At 42.6% G+C, this 24527-nt stretch overlaps 1 protein-coding gene across 9 annotated transcripts in view; it reads right to left on the reverse strand.

Moving 5' to 3' along the window:
• Window positions 1-24527, reverse strand: part of KCNMA1 (potassium calcium-activated channel subfamily M alpha 1) — a 1464982-nt gene that overhangs the window by 338403 nt on the left and 1102052 nt on the right. For 3 of the 9 annotated variants that reach the window (XM_086922102.1, XM_086922101.1, XM_086922099.1), the window contains exon 19: window positions 7816-7992. The exons of the other annotated variants lie outside the window; for them this stretch is intronic. In XM_086922102.1, the coding sequence (XP_086778228.1) occupies window positions 7816-7992 (177 nt within the window). The remainder of the gene's footprint in view (window positions 1-7815; window positions 7993-24527) is intronic. 9 annotated transcript variants of the gene reach the window in all.

A 24527-nucleotide genomic window follows, 5' to 3' on the forward strand; every position in this document is an offset into this window, starting at 1 on the left:
TGTGTTGTTACTCAGTAAGCTTTATTTAAAGCCTCTGAGCACTATTTTCTCAAATAGCTTTGTCCTGCCTGCTATTGCAGGCAGGACACTCTCTTTCCTAACTCCTTTTATATTTTCATAGCACGCATTGGCAATGCAATAGTTCTTGCATATGTGAGAGTTTAATCTATTGCCATTGTAAATGGCAATGCCTTTTATTTATCTTTTAAAAACAACACATGAATAAAAGACATTGTCATTTACAATGCCAATAGCTCAAACTCTCATAAGAGCAAGACCTATTACATTGTAAATGCTTTTTGCCAAAATGGAGATGATATACTAAAGGTAAGGACCACCAACTCCCATGTAAACCTCCTATATTATGGTAAACATTAGCTCTGGAAAAATAGCTGAGGTCACATCAGCAAGTAGCTGGGGCATATTGATTTTCCCTATCATTGACTCTAACAAAGAAAACTCTACTGTACTATGATGGAAGCCATCAATGGCATAGATACACATGGTACACCCGGTGGTCTCACAATAATAATGAAATACAGCAAGAGGACAACATAGGTACTTAACAGCTGGACAAGGTCTATAGACAGACTTCATGTGGATCCAGGGCCGGCTTTGGGGCTGTGCGACCGGCGAGGCAAAACTGGGCACTGACCTCGAAGGGGGCACTGGCCACAGGGGGGTGCTGTGTTTAGCAATAACAATTTAAAAGCACCTGCTGCAGAGTTCCTTGTGTGTCCAGCATTCAGGCAGCAATACAAATGTCAAGATAAGTCTTGGATAGAATGTTCCTGCTAGATTGTGAGATGGAGTTTTGTCTAGTCGCAGTTATGACTTGTCATAAAGTAGCACAGAGGATTAATATGCCTGCTGCAAGGAACAGATCTGCATATTGTATGTGGGTAGCTGAGTGGATTAGTAAAGCAAACCTTTACCAGTGCTTTAAAACAAATTAAATGTATTGAGAGAGGGGTTATGGAGAGATGAAGGCCACTTTTGCCTGGAACTAGTGAGAGAATCTGTGAGCAGGTCATGGGGAGCGCCAAAAAAGATTGTCGCACCAGGCACCACCAGTGCTAAAGCCGGCCCTGTCTGGGTCTACTCACATATAAGCACCTGTCTTAGAAGATACGTTTAGTGCATAGGTGCTGTGACCTCAACTCCTAGTTCTGACCACAGCTACTTGCTACTTCTGGTCTCAGGGCTCAAAAAAGGCAGAAGCAGGAACAGAAAGTAAACCGAGCTCTGTTTACATTCTATATATTTCATTCCAAACCTTTTCCTTAGTCAAAGACTGAACAACTTGCCCCATCAAACGATGACAGCTTTCTAGCGACTGAAAAACAGTAGATACTAGTTCCCTGAAATGGGCTCTACACTTACAATGATAAACCTTCAACCTGCGAGCTATTGACACTCAGAAACATTACAGACTTTGCCTTGAGGAAAATTTAGGCCATTTTGTAAGCCAGAACCTCACATGTGGTGGCCATTCAATTGTATCTAACAAACAGAAACCTTTGGCACGCTCCAGAATTGAAGCTTGAATCTTTTTTTCTTAGAAATACCCATCAACCAGCATCCACCAGAAGAGCAGTTGGTCCTAAAACCTATTAGAAAAGCGTAGTGGTACTCGCAAATTGAAAAATCTCATTAATCGAAAGCTGATAAGTATCTCGAAATCTTCTAACACCACCACCTGATAGATGAACACGTCAAAAAAAAACTATTGGAATATCATCTATCTAGCCATCAATAAGCAAAATAGAGAGCCCAGTTCACATCCTACTTACTGATTTGAAATACATTAATAGCCGCCATGCTATTCTTTCTAACAGACATCTATCTTCAGAAAAGCAATACACAAGCTCCGGCGCTTTTCATTGGCTAACTCCAACTGCTACAGACAGCTCTAGAAGATCTGAGTGAAATGGAAATATCTAAGACATTGCTTGCAATTCAGGGCCTTTGTGAAGAAGTGGCATCGGGATTAGTTGGCACCTATAAAACATCACAAAAGCCTTGGAACAGGCTCTTATCAATCTCCAGAACAAGCAGCATTTGTATATCATTCCCACCTAGGCAAAGCTCAAAAAACATGTAAATGGTGTAGATGAAATATTTAGATTAAAGCAATAGAATAATCTTGGCCAAGCGGACAAACTGGATTTATCAAGGGTGCCCAAACATCACATAACAAAATGCATTGTAGTAAATCTTCGTAACAACGGGCTTTTATGTGTTGTTCTAGCTGTAGACAAAGAAAATATCCTATCAAAGAACATTTGACTGAAATGCAAAACACATAAAATCTCCCTGTAATTTTTCAGCCATTTCTTGAATATTTCAGGATTCACGGTAGTTCACAAAACTTTGTGAAACACCAAAACATTAAAAAAATTGTTCTCTTGTTACATGGACACGAAAGCAAAAATCTATGAACCAGGGCTGCTTCACCATTTTGTGGAACAAAAAAAATGTGCTCAGGCCTCCGAGTAGGCCACAGCACGGAATCAGGTATGACACACATAATTGATGACACGCTTCAAATTCTTGATCAGAACGGTACTTGCCTCCTCATCATACTCGACCTCTCATCAGCCTTTGATACGGTCAAACAGGAGAACCTACTAGATCTGTTGAATCATAGAATGGGTCCATCAGGGACAGTGCTCAAGTGGTTTACCTCCTTTTTTCATAACCGGACTCAAAAGTTCAAGATTAACAATACCATGTCCACACCCGTTCAGGTAACATTAGGTGTCCCACAAGGATCCTCCCTATCCCCGACATTGTTCAATCTAGTCATGGAACCACTCAACGCACTGCTCCAAGCATCTAACGTGCAATTTCACATGTACGCAGACGATGCCCAACTCTACCTTAAAATACACACCTCGAAGACATCAAACTACTCAACACAACTCTTAGGAACACAAAGACATGGCTGGCAGAGAATCATCTCAAACTGAACGCTCTAAAACGGAATTCCTCCTTATAGCACCATCCGCCAAAGTCCCAATCATTCAGGATTGGCTTAAACATCTTACTGCATTCAATGTTCAACCAACCATCGTGGACTCAGCGAAATCATTGTGCATAACCCTCGACTGCAATCTCAATATGCAGCATCATATCAGTAATGCAACTAAGGGAGCTAATTTCCAAATCAATACACTGAGGAAGTTGAAACCCTTCCTGCCAGCCAATGACTTCAGGACCGCAGTCCAAGCTCTAGTTATCCCTTGAGTAGATTATGGAAGTGTCGCCCTCCGTGGCCTTCCCATTTCAACAACCGCACCCCCTAAGAGCCTCTATTAATGCTGCAGCGAGACTCATCACTGGCTCAAAAAAACACTCACACATCTCTCAAGACTTAAAATCCTTGAACTGGCTGCAATACGAAGCTAGAATACACCTAAAAATCGCATGCAGGGCGCATAAGGCTATACATCACAACTCGCCCAGTTACCTCGCTCAGAAATTGACAATCTCGGGTGGCTCTATAATCACAAGAAGCGCAGAAAATCTACTATTGAAACCACAAAGATTTTACAAGAAAAAAAACATATAAACGGTCCTTCTCAGGGATGGCGCCCAGGATCTGGAATGCTCTCCCTCCAGAAACCAGATTTATCTCATCCACGGCATCCTTCAAAAAAGAAGTAAAATCGATCCTGTTGGCTAAATTCACATGAATATAGGCTAAGGAAATCTCGAGACTCACTATTTTTTCTTTATGACAATGGTCAGCCGGACCACCTAGGCACCTTTGTTGCCTTTGCCTTGACTCTATGGGTACTCATTGGCTTACACCGTTTTGCTCATCTTTGCACAAAATGCTTTGTTAATGTTTCTTGTCTTTATAACCCCTATGTGTGTAAAGTGCTCTGATATCCGTGAGGATCTTGTTCGTGCCCTATAAAACTTCCAAATAAATAAATAAATCTTGAACAAGCCAGTTGGTTTGTCCATGTTACACACTTCCTTTCTAAAGGTACTCTGCCACTTTGTGAACCAAAGTCCCACACAACAGAATATTTTTGATTTGAATACAACAGACTTCTGTCCATCGTCGCTTTTCTGCATGTTTTAAAGCTTCCAGGGATAATGGAGATAAACTTTGCCTGTTCAGGACCGCCCTTTCTAATGTCTACCATTTCATTGGTTCGAATGCACATAATATATTTTTTTTCATTCACTCTCCTGTAGAGATATTTGACACCTGTTTTGTTTGCTTTTCCACAAAAAGAAATTATTAAATGCTTATCTTACTAAAATGTTAGTTTGGTGTCCCACAAATACCTTCTCTTGTTCTTAATAACAACTACTTCTGGGTTAAGGACATATAGATATGTTGAAAGCTCAGAACAATCACCTACTCGAAAGGTCTTACCTGCTACTTTTGAGGGTGATGCATACGCCATGCTTTGGAAGCAATGGAGCTTTAGTAATGGCTGTCAGTATTTGAAATAAAAAACTCATATTTAAAGGGCTATTGCTTTAGATCATGGCATTATTCTTACATTTTGCCTGGAATCACTTAAATTGAAAATTCTTTAGTGAAAATTGGGAAACCCAAATGTAAAGTTTCTTTGATTTTAGAACGCAATCACATGGCAGGAGGCTGGGGTGTGGGGGTCCTTAGCAGTGTGCTCAGTGTCTGGAGGGCAACTATATTCAAAGATCCAGATGATTAATATTGCTGACTGAATCTGAACTTAACATGTATTGTGTACTTTATTACACTTTAATACGGAATAAAAATGGTCAGGGCCAATAGGAAGCAGAACAGCAAAAACAAAAGGCTTTTTTTGATCGCCTGTAGAGTAAGAAGAAAGTAAAAACAAGATATTCCAGTCAACACTGGCTGTAAGTGGGCTAACAACCCCCCCATTACTGATTTTGACACAAGGCCACCAAATGACTCGGACTGTAGTAAATCAGCGCCTCATCTCGTTTTTGGCTGAGAAGAAGATACGCCGTAAATCAGCGGAACTCCCACTCCACTTAACTTGCTGTTCCGCCTCCTCTTCTAGAGGTAAGGGAAACGCCATTTTTACACTGGTGGAGTCGCAGTAAGTTCCACTGAAGTCAACCCCTGAACTTCTTGCCTATTCACGGGTGACCACATAGTGACGGTCATCAAACGCTATTTATGACGACGCGTCCATCACTGTATTTCCCGGTTCAGGCCTACAATGTAAGGCATGGCAGTCTCAGGCAGGGAAATCCAACAATGACCTGACAGGGATGGAGGAATCTCCCTTTACTTAAGGGTCATAGTTTCTTCAGGGCATATTTATCATGCAGTTGCGTCAACCTTGTTCCATGCAATGGGTGCAAAGGCCATGCAACTACTAAGGAAGATTCCTCAAGCCACACAAGGCCATCTGCGTGGCTTGATAAATCTAAAGTAACGCAATGCAGCACAGATTTATTTTTTATTTTATGTGTTTTATATAGCGCCTGAATCACCCCATACGGGGTATCTCTGCACTCAGACTGCTTGTGGTCATACCAAGGAGGACTAGAACAGTTCAGTTTTTAGAAGTTTCCTGAAGGCCAAGAAATGTGTGCACAGGTGCATCTGTATGGGGAGTTGGTTCCAGTAGCGAGGGGCCAGATGGGAGAAAGCTTTGCCTCCTGTACGTGCCAGTTTGATACGGGGAGTACAAAGAAGTGCTTGCTGGCTGGATCTGAGAGGCCTGGCCGGGGTATATCTGGTCAACTTTTGGGCTAGCTAGCTAGGGCTATGACAGCGTTGCGTTACTGTGTCCCAGGGAGGTGTTCCATGGGCGGAGCGCGGGCGTTCCCACTCATCCACCCATGGATTTTGGCAGATTGCCAGATTTACACTACTGGAATACCTGGGAATGCGTCAAAATGCTACGCCTTCCCACTTGAGGCATAATGAGGAGAAATATATTAATTTATCCTCGTTTTTCCCCTCTTTCTATGTGTGATTCAGAATGGGTTCATGATACTGGATACTGGTCCGTGAACTGTGGTTCAGAATTGCTGACATATACCAAAAAATTCCTCATTGCCTAGATTTCCATGGCTGAAAAGCTCTACATCACCGATTGAACTGTCAAAAACTGCAGCATCCGCCCAAGTGCTTCAATTTGTGGAAATGTTTCTATATTGCATTCTATATGTTTTAACCCTTTGGGTGCTCATGACGGCTCTACGCCGTCATGAGTCACGGGTGGCGTGTGCTCATGATGGCGTGGAGCCGTCATGCCGCTGCCGCTCCGCCCACGTGGCACTAATTCCCAGCTTGTGCGGGTGAATTAATGAGTGGGCGGGGTCATGACGGCTCCATGCCGTCATGAGCACACGCCGCTCGTGACTCATGACGGAGTGGAGCCGGCATAAGTACCGGAGCACCACGCCCACCCCCTAGCCCCACCCGCGCGCGGCGGAAGTCGCGGCGCAGGGAAGGGGTTAATGGGAAAGAAAATCTGATATGAAAGATACATTCTATTTCTTCCTTACTCAATGACAGCTTGGGCACGTGGCATGTACATCAATTAGGGTCACGGCAGTAGCAGCTGGTCTTCCGGGCTTGCCCTTTGGTGCACCTAGACTTACCTTGGGCACCTTGTCCCAGAGGTCATGGACTAAGCACCAAAAACAGAAAATAAATAGGGCTCTAAAAGTTCTGATAATTTCTGTATTTTCTCCCCCAGCCCTTTCCTTATCAGTTGAAAACAGGAGTATGTTGAGGGCCAAGGCTGGGGCAGTTGATCAAACTTGTGATGTAATCGGTGTGAAAAGATATCTGACGTAACCTCCAAATCCAGTAACATTTTGGTGAAATGACGTCTATAACACAAGGGTTCCACGAGCCAGAAAAACATCTCGTCCATAGCTTGGTAGCTAGTTGGAGTTCTACTACTGGGTCTGAGTTTGAAAGTATTTATCTATGGCTTGTGTTACTTATTTAAAAATGTCAGCCACTTCTTGGGAGTAAAAAACACAAGCACTTCCAGTAAACCAACATGAAGTAAGGTATCTTAGAAGACCGTGACATGCTCTCGTTGCCCAGCATTGATCATAATTGTGGCCATTCTGCTCAGGAGAGCTTAACCCCTCCCCTGCTGATGACGGAACCGCTCCGTCATCAGCTACGGTTGGGCTGTGCTGATGACGGAGCGGTTCCGTCATGGCTCGGCCGCCGCGCCTGCGCGGCGCTGATTTCGCGCCTGCGCAGCAGATGTATTGAGCGGGGCGGGTCATGACGGAACCGCTCCGTCACCAGCACAGATCAACCGCGGCTGGTGACGGAGCGGTTCTGTCACCAGCATGCGGCCGCCACGCGGCCGCCCCGCCCCTTTAGCGCTGCGGCAGAATAGCCACCGCAGCGAAAGGGTTAATGCGCATGCGCAGTTCAGTCATCTTCCAACATTCAGAGACGCGTATAGCACTTATGCGTTACAAATTTGTTTTATCATGAGCCATCTCTTACACTGGCTAAGCATCATTTTCATAGGTATGAAAAGTACACACCAGACATTACTGTACTGCACTCTCTGGGGTCCCGCATGCTGCGGCACGGACCCACATTCTAAGAAGCAACAAACAGCGCAAACAAACGTTCTATCGATACAAAGATAAAAGCGACTAAATTAAAAAATGATAAAATATCTTATTGTTTACTCTCAGAACTGAACAAAAAAAGCTTCAGCCCAATATAAAAAAAAAGAATAAAGTAAAAATATCGAAGGACTACAATGTTACGACACAAGACGGTGATGACCTCACAGACGCCACAGACATGGAACAGCATGTGTTGGTGTTGAAACTTACAGGCACGTACACTGGTGGAGCAATCATTATTAACAGAGACAGAAGAAAGTGGGAAGGCTCGTTCGAGGGTGTCCATGTTACTATGAACACTGCCTGACATGCACGAGCAGTCGGGATCAGAGCGTCCGCAATCAAAGCAACATGCCAGCCTCATTCTCTTGTAGACGGACATCTTGGCTAAAACCATGTGTTGGATGGGAGGAGAGGAAAAGCAGCAGGTTAATGGCAAGGTTTCAATCATCACAAGGCAGCAGGAAGGTATATCGTTCTGTATATGTTTCACTAGCAATTTGTAAGACAAGCTTTGGCGCATGTCAACGGTATCAACCCAGGGGAGGGGGGAGGGGGGCGAAAAGAAACATGACAATAGAAAGGATGAAATCAGTGCAATGAGGTTAATGCCAACAACTTGGAAGTGTGTCCATGCAGAAGAGAAGCTGTCAGAGGTGTGCGCGTAGTCCCAAACAACTTCTAATCTTGAGACATGAGACTAGCATCAGCCTTCAATTTAAGTTAAATTGGGAGGGTACACAAGTAGTCTTGGGCTAGGGACTTGTTTCCCTTGCTGAATATTTGAATTCTCCACAAGATATAGGTATGAGCTGTAACTATGTCATGCGTTGATGGAAGGCACCACGTGATTGTGCTACCCCAGCATTTACACAAGTACAATGGACATGTGTAAATGCCACCTTAACTTCTCATCTTCTAGCTTATAGGACTATTCTCAACATTTAGGTAGGCATGTGTGAAATATAGTGATTTTTTGGGGAGAAAATTTGAGAAATTCCATGAAAATGTTGTGTTCACACAATTACACAAGTTGAGTTGCTGACATCTTGCTTCATTTTAATTACGTGAGGACAAATGCGTAAAAAAATCTAGATACCAGCAGGAGACTGGAAGACATTCAAGAGTTTTGTAAATTCATCTTTCACAATGATTTAAGTTTCGTGCAGGCCTACTTTTGACTTACTCCTAATACCCTTGTCTCTACCTTTCCTTTTTCTGTTTATTTTCCTCAGGGAATATTTCCAAGTACATACATTTGTAAATAATTATAAATACAACCTGCTTTTGAACAATTGAGGAAAAATGTCCGTTTCTTTTCTTGGTTATCCTAGTTTGCAATTCAGTCTGTATTTGGAACTATAAGTCCTGATTGGTTCTCATGTTCACTATGCTTTGGGATTGGTACGCACAAAGTAAAACTGCACAAAAATGCACTAAATACATATTTTGTATTACGATACGGATCATCCATTGGGGAGGCTGAGATAAGCATATGAACTGGCTTAAATACTGTTAGAGTTAAGGACATTCCACTTGCACAACTGAAGCTCCAAAATGGTAGCCCGCTTCTCAGTACCCTATGTTATCAGATCACATTTTTGAAGGTTCACGAGAGATCTAGAAACATTGCCTACTCCTTTAATCCACATACCAACCTGACTGGCACATTTGTTGCTCTACGCCTCAATGCCGCCATACATTTGAGTAACGAAGGTAGACTATTTCAGGTATATCCACAAAGCAGGAGCTGGGTCAAGTTGAGAGGAAGGTAATTAGGCCTGTAGTACATACTTTACAGTTGTGAGTCATTTTAACTCACTCTCTTAGACCAGGCTCCTTCAAATTCGCATACTTGTGCAATCGACTAGGATTCGTAGCCAATGGTCGCAGAGGAGTGGGTGGTGGAGCAAGCATTGAATTCAGGCTTAGAGCGAAAGAAAGATGGTGGACATGGCTGAACCAATTATATGCATCCTAATGAGTGTCTCGCTCCATAACTGCAGGAACAGGTGAATTATTTGATGCCAGAGGTTAGAAATGGGGAAAACCCATTTACTGATAAATAACTCTTCCTGGATCCAAGGGCAGGTTTGATTATGTAACAAACATATAACAATAAAGTCAGGGTGAATTTTGTTTCTAACAGAAACCAATGCCACAAACACCTTACTTTTGATTGGAAACCTTACGTTAGTCTATCTTTAAATACTTCAATCAAACACGTTCCTAACGAACTAGGATTCTAGAATTCTGCTGTGGGTTTTAAGAGAAGGAAGGTGAGCCTTCTGGGTAAAGCTGAAGATTCTGTCTCTAGTCAATGTTTGATGCAGAATGGGACTTTTGGGTTCAGTCAGTGCACTATTCTGTAGGTCAACCTGGGCATCACTGTATGGAACATTTTCGAAATGAGAATTCACTGAGGCGCTTCGACCAACGAGTGTCACCCATGACACCTCCCATCCAGCCCTGGGTCTTGTGGCTTAGTAAACTAATGCATCCACTGTAGGGTCCTGTGTTTGACCTCGTAGTCACAGGTTCAAATCCAGGTGGGTCCACTCAGCCTTTCATTCTTCTACGGTCAATAAAAGGAGTACCATTGAGTTGTGTAACAATACACATCTGTTATTCAGTGCCAGGATTTGTGCTTTACAAATGAACATTATGTTAGTAGGACAAATAAAAGATGTTCTTGTTAATGTAGGCATAGAATGACGAGAGGAATCCTAGGTGGTAAGGAGCTCACCTAATATGGGCTTGAAGTCTGTGGACACTGTTTCCACATTATTTACTTTTCCAAAGGGGATTGCAGAAAGGGAGACGTTCAGCTGTAAAGTGCCTTACTACCCACAGGTCTCCAAGTACTGAAAAGATCCACATATATTCATAAGGCACAGGAGCACCACTAAGCTTTATCTATTTCAGAGCCGGGCCTTGGAGAACCTGCTTGAATGATTTCATGAGCATAAGGATGACTTCAGCTTGAGATAGATTTCATGAGCAGAAAGATGGCTGCAGGTTGATAAGGCTCCTATGCAGAATATTGTGACTTCTGACCACAAGCTCTTTGCCTCAGAGGATGCCAGCAGATTGCCATCCAAAGTAGAAGGACCAAAAGAAAAACCCCATGGAGGTGGCAAAATGTTGCAGTCCATCTCGACATAGACATTGTGTTTTCCTTGAGCTTATCATGTGAAATTACATCATTTCAAGAAACCATGAGTCTGTGGCCATATACGAACTGTGAAGCAGAAGGTTGCCTAAAAGCCTATACATTAATGATGGTCTACTATGACAGAGATTGAGGGGGGAAATCTAAGACCTGGTTAGAATCCAGTAAAATGTAGCTTCTAAGGGGGCAAGGGTTGAATCCCAGATGACCTGCATAAACAGTAAACTCCATCAGTTTGGTAGCCAGGACTGAACCTTAATGACAGTAGCATCTAAGAGAAAAGCAAAAAGAGTCTAGGCTGGTTAACTGAGAACTTCGCGCAATAGCTAGTTTTCAAGATGATCCAAAGGATGGAGAAGAGCAGTTGAAGTGTAAAATATTTGATCGATTAGTCTTCCAGTTCTGGATAGACACAAGCTCTCCGATGTTCATATGGCGGTTCAACTACCTTTAGGGACATATATGAAGACCACTGGAATCATGCCAAAGAGTAGGAATCAACAAATTGTTAAATAGGTCTTTGGTTTCTTTTCTAGGGCAAATTAAGTGGCCAATAAAATCTGGAAAGTCTGCACTTCTGACATGATCTATTCAATATATCTCTTGCAGCTATGTGAGCCTTTCTTGATGCAGCAACATAGCATTTAATTATTGTATCTACTGTTGCGGCTCTCCAATCAGACTCGCCATGTGAATGTTTCCTTTATCTATCGATAGGAAAAGATTTGCCTGCAGAGGACTCCATCAAGCCTCTGTTTCACGTTCCAGATTGTTGAATTCTCTTCCACTTACTCTATGCTCCACTTTGCAATTCAACTTCAGAAAATATTTTGGAAAAAAATAATTTCCTCAGGAACTGTGTTTCTTTCCAGATAATATGCTAGCAACTTGTCTAGAAGTAGTTTGTTCTGCTGTGATTAACCTTGCAGTGACCTGGCACTCTGAAGGCACTTCATTGGCAGCCCCTTTGATACCAAAGACCTGACCTTGCACCGAAAAACCAAATCAGCTAGTAATGGAGATATATTTGCATATCCTCGAGGTCTCTCTCCATTTGGAACAGCTATCACAAAAGTAAACTGAATATCTTCTTCATAACAGTTGAGATGAGAGTGATCCATTAGAAGAGTGGAGCCCTTCCCACTGCTACCACTAGCCAATCTCTGCACAGTACTTGATACTGGACACTTGCTTCCCGCTCAATCTCTGTTGCTTAAGAATGAAAATCCCTGTCGGACAGCGGTTAAAATAAGGATCACAGGACCATGACTTCACCAAACAAGAGAAGCTCTAAAAAATCTCTATTAAACTAAGACCTCTTAACCCTTTCCGCGCTGCACGAATTTTCGCGCTGTGTGGGTGTTTTATTGAGTGGGCGGAGTTCAGACGGCCCGAGGCCGTCCTCCGCACACGCCCACCATGACGTTGGATGGCCGGGGGCCGTCTGAAGTACACAAGGGGATAAAGTCAGGAAACCTCATTACAGGGTGGCAATGAAACAAGGTCTGGGAATAAAAAATGTACTGTGAAATAAAAAATACACATGCTACATTAAATAAAATGTCTGAGTGGGGAATTAACGGATGCTGCTGGGTCACTTTTTCTAATCCTGTAGAGAAGAAGGGCCTGGGTAAAACACACAGGCAATCAACATCAGTGAGGCCAGAGGTAGATGGGGGGAAGTGAACCCATGGTGTTCCTGACGCAATGTGTGGTGTTTAATTTACTTGTGAGGTGGAAGTGGAAGGAGCAGGATGTAAGAATAATGTCAAAAAACGAATACATTATTTTCAGTGTGTCGAAAAATTGTTCTCCTGGAAAGTGACAATGAAAATAATTGAAAGTAAATGAAATGGTTGTCTTCTCTGCATGAAACTAGGAATCTAAGGGTAGCACAACCATATAAGAGCACTTCCTTCTTGGAGGTTTGCAGCATAAAGGAAACTTCCTGAAAGTCAATTAGAGAAAAGGTCTGTTCTCTAACTCTACTCTTTGGCTTTGCTGAGAAATGCATTGTCAAAGACCCTCTTGCTGGTACAAAACGTGACCAAACATTAATACAAGAAATATTGTAATCGTTAAGAGGTAATATGTAAATCATATTTTTGATGGGCTTGTTTGGGAAAGGGTGGAGCCAAATTCCCTTGATTCATTTGTCTCCTTTTTGGACCGACAACTCTTTAAGGAGTGGCTAGATAATGAATATCCTACAAGTCTCAGACCTCTCAGTGCAATGGACACTTTTTCCAAAATGTTATAACATTAGATGCATGAATCAGATTTCATTATGGCACATGTCAGGGTCCCCTCAACTGGAGACTGTGAAGCTTGTCAGGAACAGAAACCTTTAGGGGAGTTCTCCAAAATCAGCATGAGAGACATCTGCAAAGAGCAGCAAGCATCGAGCTGGGCACTACATGGTGACAGGGTTCATCATCAAGCCATCATACTTATTGGTCCAACATAATCCTTAGCCAGGTAAGGCCAGAGTTTACTCAATAGTGGAAAGTGCCCTGCTGCCCATTCTGATGTGAAGATCAGTCCAGATTACAACTGATGAGCATTAAAACTATGTCAGCCTTTATTTAACTGTTTCGGCTGTGCAAATGGGACAAAAGAGGAATTCATGGGGCAGAAAAAGCTGGCCTTTGCTAAGGTCTAAATTATTTTTCGAATATTATTTAGAAACACCTTTTTTGAAAGCCACTGCATTTTTTTACTGATTGATCGCCATTGCTCCATCTGCACAGAGGTGCAATGTGAGACCTATGGGTATTCCAGCCCTAATCCAGCGTTATGCAAGTAGAACTAATTCGCAAAGATGAACTGGTCTGCTCACTCACCTATATGTTAAATACCATCTTTTTCTTTCTTTTTTTTTTCTTTTTTTTCGTCACCCTTTTACTTTTCACAAAATAAAACATACTTCATATATATTTATTGACTTATATTGCTCTCGTTCATACTCTGAACTATTTCATTATTTTGTACTCTAAATGTTATTATTTACTATTGATATTATATTGCTATTGTTGCCAATTTGCTTGTCTTTAATACTTCAATAAGAATTATAAAAAACAAAACAAAAATGAACTGGTCTGCCTGGGATCATTTGCCTTTGCTGCTGGCTAACAAGGAATCACAGCTGAAGGCAGAGACCTCCACAATGTCCAAGGTAAGATGTCTCACTGCCAGGTATCCTGCACGACAAATGCCAGGAGCAGAGGTCCTCTCCGTTGAGCAAGTCTTCATTCCTGGAATCATAGCCAAGAACACGAAATTTCATAGCTTCATCCCACACCATTGATAATCACGAGGAGACTCAGATATTACGCTTTGAGCCCAAACCCTTTGCCCAGCAGCAGACTTGTTGTCACAGAACACTGTTGTGTTTGTACATTATTATGGTGTGGCTGACAACCATCATACAAATGCTCCATCTTTCGGCTGCCATCGGTTCACTGTATTGTTTGCCAATGACAATGGAGAATCGTGGTCAGATACTGATTTTGAGGGCCAGCGCTAAACTAAGGTGGTTATTTGGAGTTTGGCAGAATGATATATCCACCAAGATTTGATATATGGTCCATCTGTTTGTTTAGAGTGCCACTGACCTGAATGCACTCTTATTACAGTAAAAGGGATTCCAACCCAACTCTAAATGATACCCCAACTTCCAAGCAAACAAGGATTTTTGTAATTACATTACAGTTCACCAAGGATTGATATTCTGCGAAGCCTGGATGTATGTGTTTACGAGACATCTCTAGACTGTAGTCCAGCTCTTTGGAGTGGACTTCCTTCACTTTGCTCAAACAGAAGGTGCTGGCCTTCAGAAATATGCAGAATATATTTATTATTTGTGAACAAATGTAGAATTTCTACCAGCCACCTTCCTACCACTCTGTAGCCATTGGCCGGCCACATTCTGGTCCAGTTTGTAGACATATATTATTAATAATAGCACAGTTTGGTAGAACCATGTGTCTCTAATTTTGTAAATCCATTATTTACTTGGCTTAGCACCACTGCTTGAGCGTATGGTCTTGACTCTTTATTCCACTCTATTTTTTCATCGGGCTTTTGTTTTCTATCTGAACTCAAATTAAGAGTATTTAAGATCAACAATGATGGCTTTATTCCAAATGACTCAATAATGTTGAAATTGGTCACAAATTGTACTTTACCCAATTTCATATTATGAATTATGTGTAAACTGGCTTCAATCACTGTCCTTTTGACTGCACAAATTCTTCCAGATATTACGTAGATGAATTCCACCACGGTATTCCCCATTCCTACTAGAAAAAATTGGAAATTGGGTGCTAGCACAACTCATGGAAATTCTGTGGCCATCGATTACCAGAATTCCCTGTGACAGTTTTACTACTCGGTTCGAAAGAAACACTTAAAATGAGGCTGTGGATATATTTTTCTATTGAGCAAAGAATACATTTAGCTGTTTTGTGGTTTTAATTCACTTCCTTAATCTTAAAACTGATCTACAGACTAAAAGCTAGAAGCTTGTATTCAGTGGCATGATTAATTATGAAAGCAGTGACCAATGGAATCTCACTTCTCAAATCTCAACCCAACATGAGGCAAAAGTCTTAGAGGAAACAGAGCCCAGGGAGCCACAGTCACCTTATGTATAAGAGTGATTGAGTGAGGAATTGAATTGATAGTTGTTGAATTTGTTTCCAGGGACTCATTGGATTGATCGCTCATTGACTGGAAACTGATTGTTGCACTTAATGCCCTGCATTGAGCATTATGTCGGACCAATACGACTGATGGCTTGAAATGAACAAGCGAGGATTGTACAAACGGGAGCTGATTTACCACAATCAACCTTTAAAACTTAAAGCTTGATAGCTGGACATGAAACATAAAAATCCTCGTCAACCAACAATGTTTGAGGGCAGGATGTTAACTCTCCCTTGATTTCTATGCATTGATTTTCTTAATAAAATGAAACACTCCTATATGGTGGATAGATCTAGATTCTTTCACATGGGTCAAGTGATTATGTGGACAACTGGGTATCAGTAAATTTCAGGTGATGGCAAGGTTATGAGACGTGAGAATACCAGGCACTAGCAGAGATGACTGAGTGGCAGCCTCAGCAGCAAGCCCCATTCCTTAAGTATCAACCTTATTAATATCCTTCGGAAGAGGGCTCTCTGGGGTTCCAGCCAGCATCAGGCAACCCCAGGAGAGAAACATGCAGCGTGCACATAGCAGGGTCTGTTCAGATTGTGGATTGCACTTTGGTCCTGCTTAGTTGTTCATGAGACAGTGTTTAGCAGCAGTCTTTGCTTCCTCAAGGATTCCCCCACTAATCCAACCAGTAAATTTGAACGCGATCCCGAAGTACACAATGCTCAGGTTACTCAGCCATTCCTTCAACAATAGGCCTCAAATACAGGAATAATGCATCAGTAACTTTCCAAAAATATGATGTTGATAAAGATGGAAATCATACAATCTTTCACATATCCTTAAACATAAGATCTGTTTAAAGTGGATCTAATCAATAACAAAGAGGAGGGAGTCCTACATAACATTTAGAGTTAGGCAGACAGGCTACTCCATTAAAGCGGTCCTTTCGTTGGCGACTTTATGGCTGGTCCTGCATGGCCGTGCCTTGAGCTGGAGTTAATTCCCCAGATGGCATTTGTAACTGCGCTTTCCTTTTTAAAAGAAGTGAATATATATGAAGGCATGTCCCCATGCTCTTTCACCTGGGTGGCACACTGTCTCCTGGAGGCCCCCTATCATCAGACAACAAAATCCACTCACTCATTTAGGGATCGCCCAATGAGTTCTGCATATGGTAAATTTATCGACGGTGCTTCTGAATGGAGATTTATATGCATATTATAGTTACATTAAAAACCTGATCTACTGAGGACCTAGGGGTCATGTGCAAATGCCTTTGACCTACTGTTTGGACCTTAATCGTGCTCCAGTGTCTCTACTAACATGGGGTGCAAAGATGAGTTTTGATTACATTTTCATATATTTCGGAGCTGAATAGATTTATCCTTTAAAAGCAAAGTTTAGCTGTACAGTGGGCTTAATCGAATAGCCACTATCTCATGTTACATCTTACTGGACCTTTGGTTTATTTCATACAGTAATCAGAAGCATTTAGATACAGGGGACCGTCCTTTCCATATATTTGAGAAATCGTAAACCTCAGGGCCATGACATGGGACTTTAGTATTGGCTGATCGGTTTGACCCCCATCAACCTGAAAACATTTACTAAATATTTCTATGGAAATTTCCCTTTTGTAAAGCTTTTCTGTGCACAATAGAAAATATTTGCAGAATTTTAGTCTGCAACGTTCCCAATTTCAAAGCGTTTTCCCTTCACTGGGTCACTGTGCAGGCCAAGAATACTAGGGGCCTTAGCAGGCAGGACAGCCATTGGTTGGGCCACAGCCAGCTTGCTAAACGTTTTTTTTTTTTAGCAAACTGGCTCTTTTTTACTGAATGCTCTAGCTGATGTGCATTGAAAAAGCCAGTAGCGTAGCTGCTAACTTCCAGCTTGTAAGCTTTGTCATTGATTATTATGCACTGGCAAGATTTTTGTAAAACTCCATTATTGGGGGAGCCCTGGACCCCCACTAATTAAAAAAAAAATAGGCTAAAAGCTACATTTTTGGGGGGTTTCAAAAAATCCCACAGTAGCGGAGGAGTCAATGGCACTAAAGGAAACGACTTTGGGTCCCATTAGGATGTCGGGAGGAAGGCTATTCGATAGTTCGTCTGTGGCGTTCCGCCCAACATCTGAGGCATCACTCCGACTGCCATGTTATTATACCTGGAGTCCCACCGATGCCTGCTGGGGGAATCCACTCCACCTCCGACAGGCTCAAGCAGCCCATCAGGGTGGAGGATGGATCACAATCCACAAAATGGAGGTAGTGCCTGCTCAGGCACCGCATTGAGGATTACAATGCACATTTCCTACAACCTTTCTGTGGCTGTCCAACCGCTATAGAAAGGCTATCAGAATTAGGCTGTCGGAGCCCCTAGCAGGGCCCCTGTCCACCCGCAGCCTCCGCTATGAGGCCTGCGAGGCACCTGTGGTGCCCCCCAAAACATACATGGCACCACATGGTGCCGGCTACATGGTGCATGGATGTTTAAAAAGTGTATATTTTCCATAGCGGCTTGTGCTGCAGCTCTCAGCACAAGCCGCAATAGTAAAGATACACCTTCCGACTCTCGTGAAGGCGGTCACAGCCTATTTTGGGAAGTGAGACCGCTACTCTTGTCGGGCAGTCCTGTTTCCGACACAATGCCGGTTGGATGCTCGTCCGACCGGCATCGTAATGGAGTTCTTTGTGTGTGGATGTGTTCCTTGTGAAACAGCAGAATGTTATCACTCACTCACGCGCCAGGACACTCTTGAGTAGCAGTGCGCGTTATAAATACCTTTATAACATAACATAACAGTGAAGTTAGCCATGGGCTGACCCTTAGCCTCACTTTGTATGCTGTAAGGGGCGGAAGAAAATGTAAATGACACAACAACTGACCAATGGATGAAGGCTGGCTGAAAGCCCCTGTACATAAGTATCTTATTTATATAATTTTACTAAAGTCAAAGGTCTTTGCTAAAAACCTTCAGTCACTCTACCATGCTATGGTGGCATAATGAACCAGTCATATCTTTATTTTCAAACTCCTAAAGTGCATGGTGGCAGCTGAAAGAAAACAAAGGACTGACATGGCATCTGAAGTGGGGGAATGCCGAAAGCCACATCTTTGGCAGTGTGGGCTGGTAAGAGATGTTCTGATAGTCGAGACCATTGGGGCTCCACCCTCAGGAACAGCAGTTACCCAACTCTAAATGACGCGGGGAAGTGAGAGGTGGCACTCATGTGACCTACCCCAATTCTTGGCTGCCAACCTCTGAATGACAGCCAAGCTGCAGAATCATGTTATTGGTGTAAAAAAGGATATGTGCAACAAAAATGGATAGAAATGACAGGATTTTCAAACCTAAGTGGTAGATCGTATACCCTGGAAGCCTCACCATGATCTGAAATTTTGCATAGAACATTGAGAAGGTCAACAACTTTTCCTCTTTGCGTGCTCCTACTCACGTCAAGGGGCCCTGGCATCGAACCAACGAGCGATATGTGCTTATCCCTCCTCAGCCGCTGCCGCTGCCCATAAGAGCGGTGGGGGGCGGATGGGCGGGGATTTCGTGAGACAACCACGAGGGGAAATTATGTATTTATTTAATTTTCCCTCGTGCTCGTCTCTTGAAATCCCTCCATACCTGGCCCCACCACTCTTACCTGCAGCGTTCACGGCTGTCCCTGACATGGGTCTATTTAAAATGGTGGCTTGGAAATTGAGGGTTTCCAATTATTAAACCAGTCCTCACACACATACCATATTACCCGCAAAAAATAATTTTAATCCATTTGGTTATTTGTCCTAAATTGGTCCCATCCAAAGACTGCTGTAAAACCTGTGTCAGAAGAACCTTTATGTTTCTAAATTCTGCAAACAACAGTCCCTGGTTTTACGCTACCCCGGGCACATGGGCAGTGTCCAAGCATGTATTTTAGGCCGCACCCGCTCTCTCCTGACTGGCATATGTTGGGATAGGCGGCACTTTCAACAGCACTTGCTGGAAGTCAATGAAGAGAAATGGGCCTCTGTGTGCTTCTAAGTGTCTGGGAATCAAGGAACAATGCGGGGCGAAGAACCCACCAATTTATCCCCAACCCCTGCAACAGGGACTGTTTATTCCGTGAACTGTGACCCCATTTCATGCACGGACAGGCGTTTTTCGTTCACATTTTTTTTAACATGCAAAATAAATTAATACAACTTCTTTCAACAGAATTCATTATTTGGCATTACATGGCAAGACTTTAGTAAAACATTTCATGAAAGACAATCACAAAACCGAACAGTCATTTCATTTTTGGGGGTGAAACTATATACATAGATCTCAACAGAAACAGGAGTGGGCATGCGTTTCATTCCTTACACAAGAGGGTGACGCACTCAGAGCGACAAGTAAAGGGAGAGACACTAAATCCAGGTAGGGTTAGTAAGAACAATGAATGACGTCAGAGACGCGACAATGATTAGTGAAGATGGAGCACCACACATACTGCTTCTTGTCATCAGGGCACTCTGTGACGACACACGGGCCTGCCTTCCCTCCGAAGGGCAACACAATAATCGCAATCAGCAGAGGGCCGGGGATTTTTTTTCAAACAGCTGTTAAGCATCCCTAAAATACAATTTTACAGCCCAGAAAAAGTGCCTATATTTCTTTTTTGGGAGGGTTGGAGAGGGGTATATGCTTGAGATACCTACTGGCCAAAGTTACAGGTGGACATGGGCTGTAGCGCTACGACACCCCTCTGGGAACTTGATTTGTTGTTCTAGTGTAGATCAGTAAATAAACCACAAACGCACACACACAAATACAAAAAAACGCATTTAGAGACTTCACGTAGGAACTGATAACCCAGCCACTCGCGCTCACAGAAGAATTAGTGAATCGACCAATGGCTGCAGCAATAACAACTCAACAATGTTGTCTACTGTGCTTCAAGTGTAAAGGGCCCAGCAGTTTGGTAAAACTGCTACTTTACCTGGAAACCGACAATGGGGTTTATTTTGGGGAGCAACATGTTAAGGTGAGTATCAAATGAAATACCTCAAATATAGAAATGGGCCATAGATACGACATTAACGCTCAGCGAGTGAACAAAAACCCTCGTGCCTCTGCTGATGTTGTCCATGTACAGTTCTTACCCATTCCATACCCAGACATCCAGTGTCCTCCCCTCAGAAGTAGATATTCACAAGACTTAAGCATCAAAAACCTAAAACGTTGTGCTGTGGCGGCATCTAGTGGCTACATGTAAAACAGCAACTGATTCGAGAAAAATAAAACTCGGGAAGGAAGGGCTTGGATTGGGATGATTAAAATACATGTATTTCTTCACTTCGCCAGAAGTAAAGAAAGTAAGTTAAAAGAAAGGAAAACATCAACTAAACCCTACGCGAATGTCACAAAGAATTGAAATGGGGACCATTTCAATTAGGTTGACGCTGGCGGGGAGTGAAAGGGGCCCCAAATACAACATAACAACCTTACAATAAAACAAACGAACAACTAGTAAATCGTGAGTGTTGCAGGAAGGACACGAGGAACACTTGACGATCAAAATTGCTTTGATAGTTTTGGCCATAAAAACAAGTGAAGAAAGGGGCTTTCCCCTCACCTTCGTATACAATGGGCTCTGCTCACAAGACTATTTTGAATGTCTAAAAAATACAGCAGCAAATATTAGGCCTGGTTAAGACAACATGATATTCTTTTAACATAGCGTGCTTAGCTCTCGCTTCCTTCTTGTGACTTGATCTGTCTGGCCTTTCCTATAGTTGGGGTTACCAAGTTTCCAGCACTACCGTCCGTCTCCCAGAAAGAAGACACATGCAAGCCCAAGCATGTGATGCCCTGAAACCGGTAAACAACCTTTACGACGCGGTGTTTACACCGCGCGTCCTTTACAACGCTGCCATTACAACGCAAGTTGTTACTACGACTTGCGCTGGAGGGCGCTCTTGGTAAAGGAATAGTTTGATTTTTTATTCCAACACCTTCCCTACTGTTACGTGGGCTGGAGTTGGAATAGAAAATTAAACTAATCCACAATCCAGCGCCCTCCAACGCAAGTCGTAGTAACGACTTGCGTTGTAATGGCTGCGTCGTAAAGTACTGCGATCATTTTGATCGCGTTGCACTGACGTACATCCCCTGAAACCTCTGGCACAATTTTCAGAACCTACTTTTCTGCAAACGGTTTCTCCTTCTGCTTTTCTTTTTTTGTAATTAACTTTAGGGTATAGCAGGGCTTTAAGTGGGATAAAAAAACTGACGGGTCTTTCAATGGGGCGTGGCCAATGTAATTAAGGGCATGGCTTAAAAACACGTAAACTAAAAATCTGTGTTTAGCATAGTGTGCACCCGAAGAAAAAGAAGGGAAATACAGAGAGAAAATGACTTTAAAGGATTTCCCTTTCCCTACAATGCTCACCTGGCATGACGTCATGCCGTAACTTCTCCACTAGTGAAAAGTGAGCAGTTTGAGCAGCGCACATGGATGGGCCTGCTATCACTGCAGTCGGGAAAAAAACAGAACGGCTGTGCCCGGGTACAAAACAGAGCCTCATAGAGACCTGTTTCAAGGCCCCCCCTTAAAAAACTGCTGGTGCTCAGACCCGGCCCACTTAAAGCCCTGGGGTATAGGCATATTTGCAATAATCTGAATTAACGCTGAATACATGCTCCGACACTGATGGTTTCATCAGGCCTGTCAGGTGCATTGTGGGGCCAGGGGAACATACACAATGCGGGGCTCCGTCTGCTTTTCTGGTACGATGAGCAAATGTTAAAAATAGGAAGTGTCAGGGATGGATTACCAAGTGACTATAAAATTTGTCACCATCTAGTGGTGGCAAAAGATAAAATTTCCCATCATTAATATATCAAAAAAGCAGGCAGAGCCTGCCCATGTGATATATACATATTTAGTAGAGACCGTGCCAGGCCCTTGGACAAATAACCCTGCAACTCCACCCTTGTGACGGTCTTTGGTTCCAGACACAGCACCTCTACTGTGTTTTGCTGGTTATTTGTAAAACGCAGTTGTGCTTCCAGAGGCACAGTAGCACTATAGAAAATGAATAAATATGGCTAGGGTCAGCGGGTCGGATGTACAAAGCCTTTTTCTGGTAGTAAAGGGTCAGATTTGCTGAATTGGACCATGTGTGAATATAGAAATGTCTTTTCTTAAGTACAAAACAAAATTGTGATTCAGTAACACGTTACAGAATTTAAATTTAGGTTTGCAACCAAATACCGATTTGGTATTTGGAAGGGGCATGTTTAGGGCGTCCGTTTCTAATACCAAATTGGATTTGGTATGTATTTAATGTTTTGCAAACAAATTCCAGTCACAATTAGTGTTTTACTATTTCCTCAAAGAAGGTACTAAGCCATTCTCAATCAGGAAGGGGTTCCAAAGAGACCCTTTCTCATTTGTGAATGTTGCTAATTTTTATTTTTTAAGGGTTGGCAGTGACCCCACGGACGTCTATCTAAGCTTCAAAAATGAATCTTACACTTTTCATTATTCTTTTGAATGTTTCCTGTTTTCCTTTTAAATGAAACAGGATGCAATTAAACATTTGCTTTATTTCAAAGCAGTCACAGACATGGTGCTCTGATGACTTCAGCAGACCAACATCCCAGTGATGGCTGCGGTTTCTCGGGTGTCACAATTTGTGACCTACCTCATTAATATTCATGAGGTGGGTCAAACTGCGACCCACAATGAATCTGTCATTTTAAAGGTGACTTATTAGTACATTGGTCGGTTTGCTGATTACGACACTGGACACAAAAATACTGGTCTTAAATTGTGACCAGTATTTTTTGACCAGTTCTTAGTACATCTGGACCATAGATCTTTGTATGCGATCGCTATGGAGTCAGGACTTCAACAGCAGGTACATGGCCCATTCCAGAAGATAGGCATGGGCATTAGTATACCACACAGTTACACACTCTGCAAGAGCAAGGTCTTGTGGGACGTTCGGGAAGGTTGAGTACGAGTCGAGTACGAGTCGAGGTTAAAAGGCTGTTCACAGTCGGGGTCTACAGAGGAACTTTGGACTAGGAATGGTAACTGCTAACCAGAAGCTTTTGCTGGTTCTTGTTAGAGAGCTCTCTTGCAACCATGAAGGCTGCAGAATCAGTTTGACTTCCTGCAGGTTGCAGCACTTTTTAGGAGAAGCCCCTAGCATTCTTTGGTTAATGGCAGGACTTGAAATAGATAGAATGGATAGAACTATCCATTTATCAGTGTCAAGGAGCAGATGTATTTTCCACTTAGGAAACATATGCACCACAGAGAAAGGCTAGTTTTCTCTTATTGCATAAAGGCATTTTCGTCTGTCAACACTGTTGTATTTTAGTTTTGTACTTTTTTGTGTGTGTATTTTTACAAAACTGTCCATACTGTGACTAATGACATTCAGAGTAACCTTATTTAACTGCAGCTTCACAAACACACTGGGACAATTTTATTTAGAATGCTCAAAGCCAAGTTCATTGGTACTTCTGGTCCAACAGTTTGTTATCTCAGTGGACAAATGCATCCACTTCAGTACCCTGTGTTTGATCTCATAGTCACAGGTTAGAATGCTAGTAGGATCAGTAGGCCTTTCATCTTTTCTAGGTTGATAAAAAAGAGTGCAAGTGAGCTTTACCAAAATATGAATTATAAATTGAATTAAAAACAGGAAAACTGTATTAAGAAACTGAAAGATCACTAAGGATGAGCTAAATGGCCTCTATGTATGAGCTGAAAGACCCCTGAAGATGAGCAGTACCTTACTGCAAGGGCAAGTGGCACCTAGGCATCATGGCAGTCAGAATTCTCAAATTCATTCCCCTTGGTGGTCAAATCTACAAGCCAGGCAGACTGGGCTCTGGTAACCCGCACACCAAGGGACGGCGAAAGAACTGAGGCCAGCCCAACGCTATTTAAAAGAAACACATCATCTAACTTATAATTTCTCAAAAGGAGGAACAGATTGAAAATAGTGGAGATGGTCTGCTGTATTTTCTTGAAAGTCATAGACAGTGAGTCGTTAGCGATGAGACAGGTGTGTACGTGTGAATGTGTATG

Source organism: Lissotriton vulgaris, chromosome 5, assembly GCF_964263255.1.
Source record: "Lissotriton vulgaris chromosome 5, aLisVul1.2, whole genome shotgun sequence".
Taxonomy (NCBI): Eukaryota; Metazoa; Chordata; class Amphibia; order Caudata; family Salamandridae; genus Lissotriton; species Lissotriton vulgaris.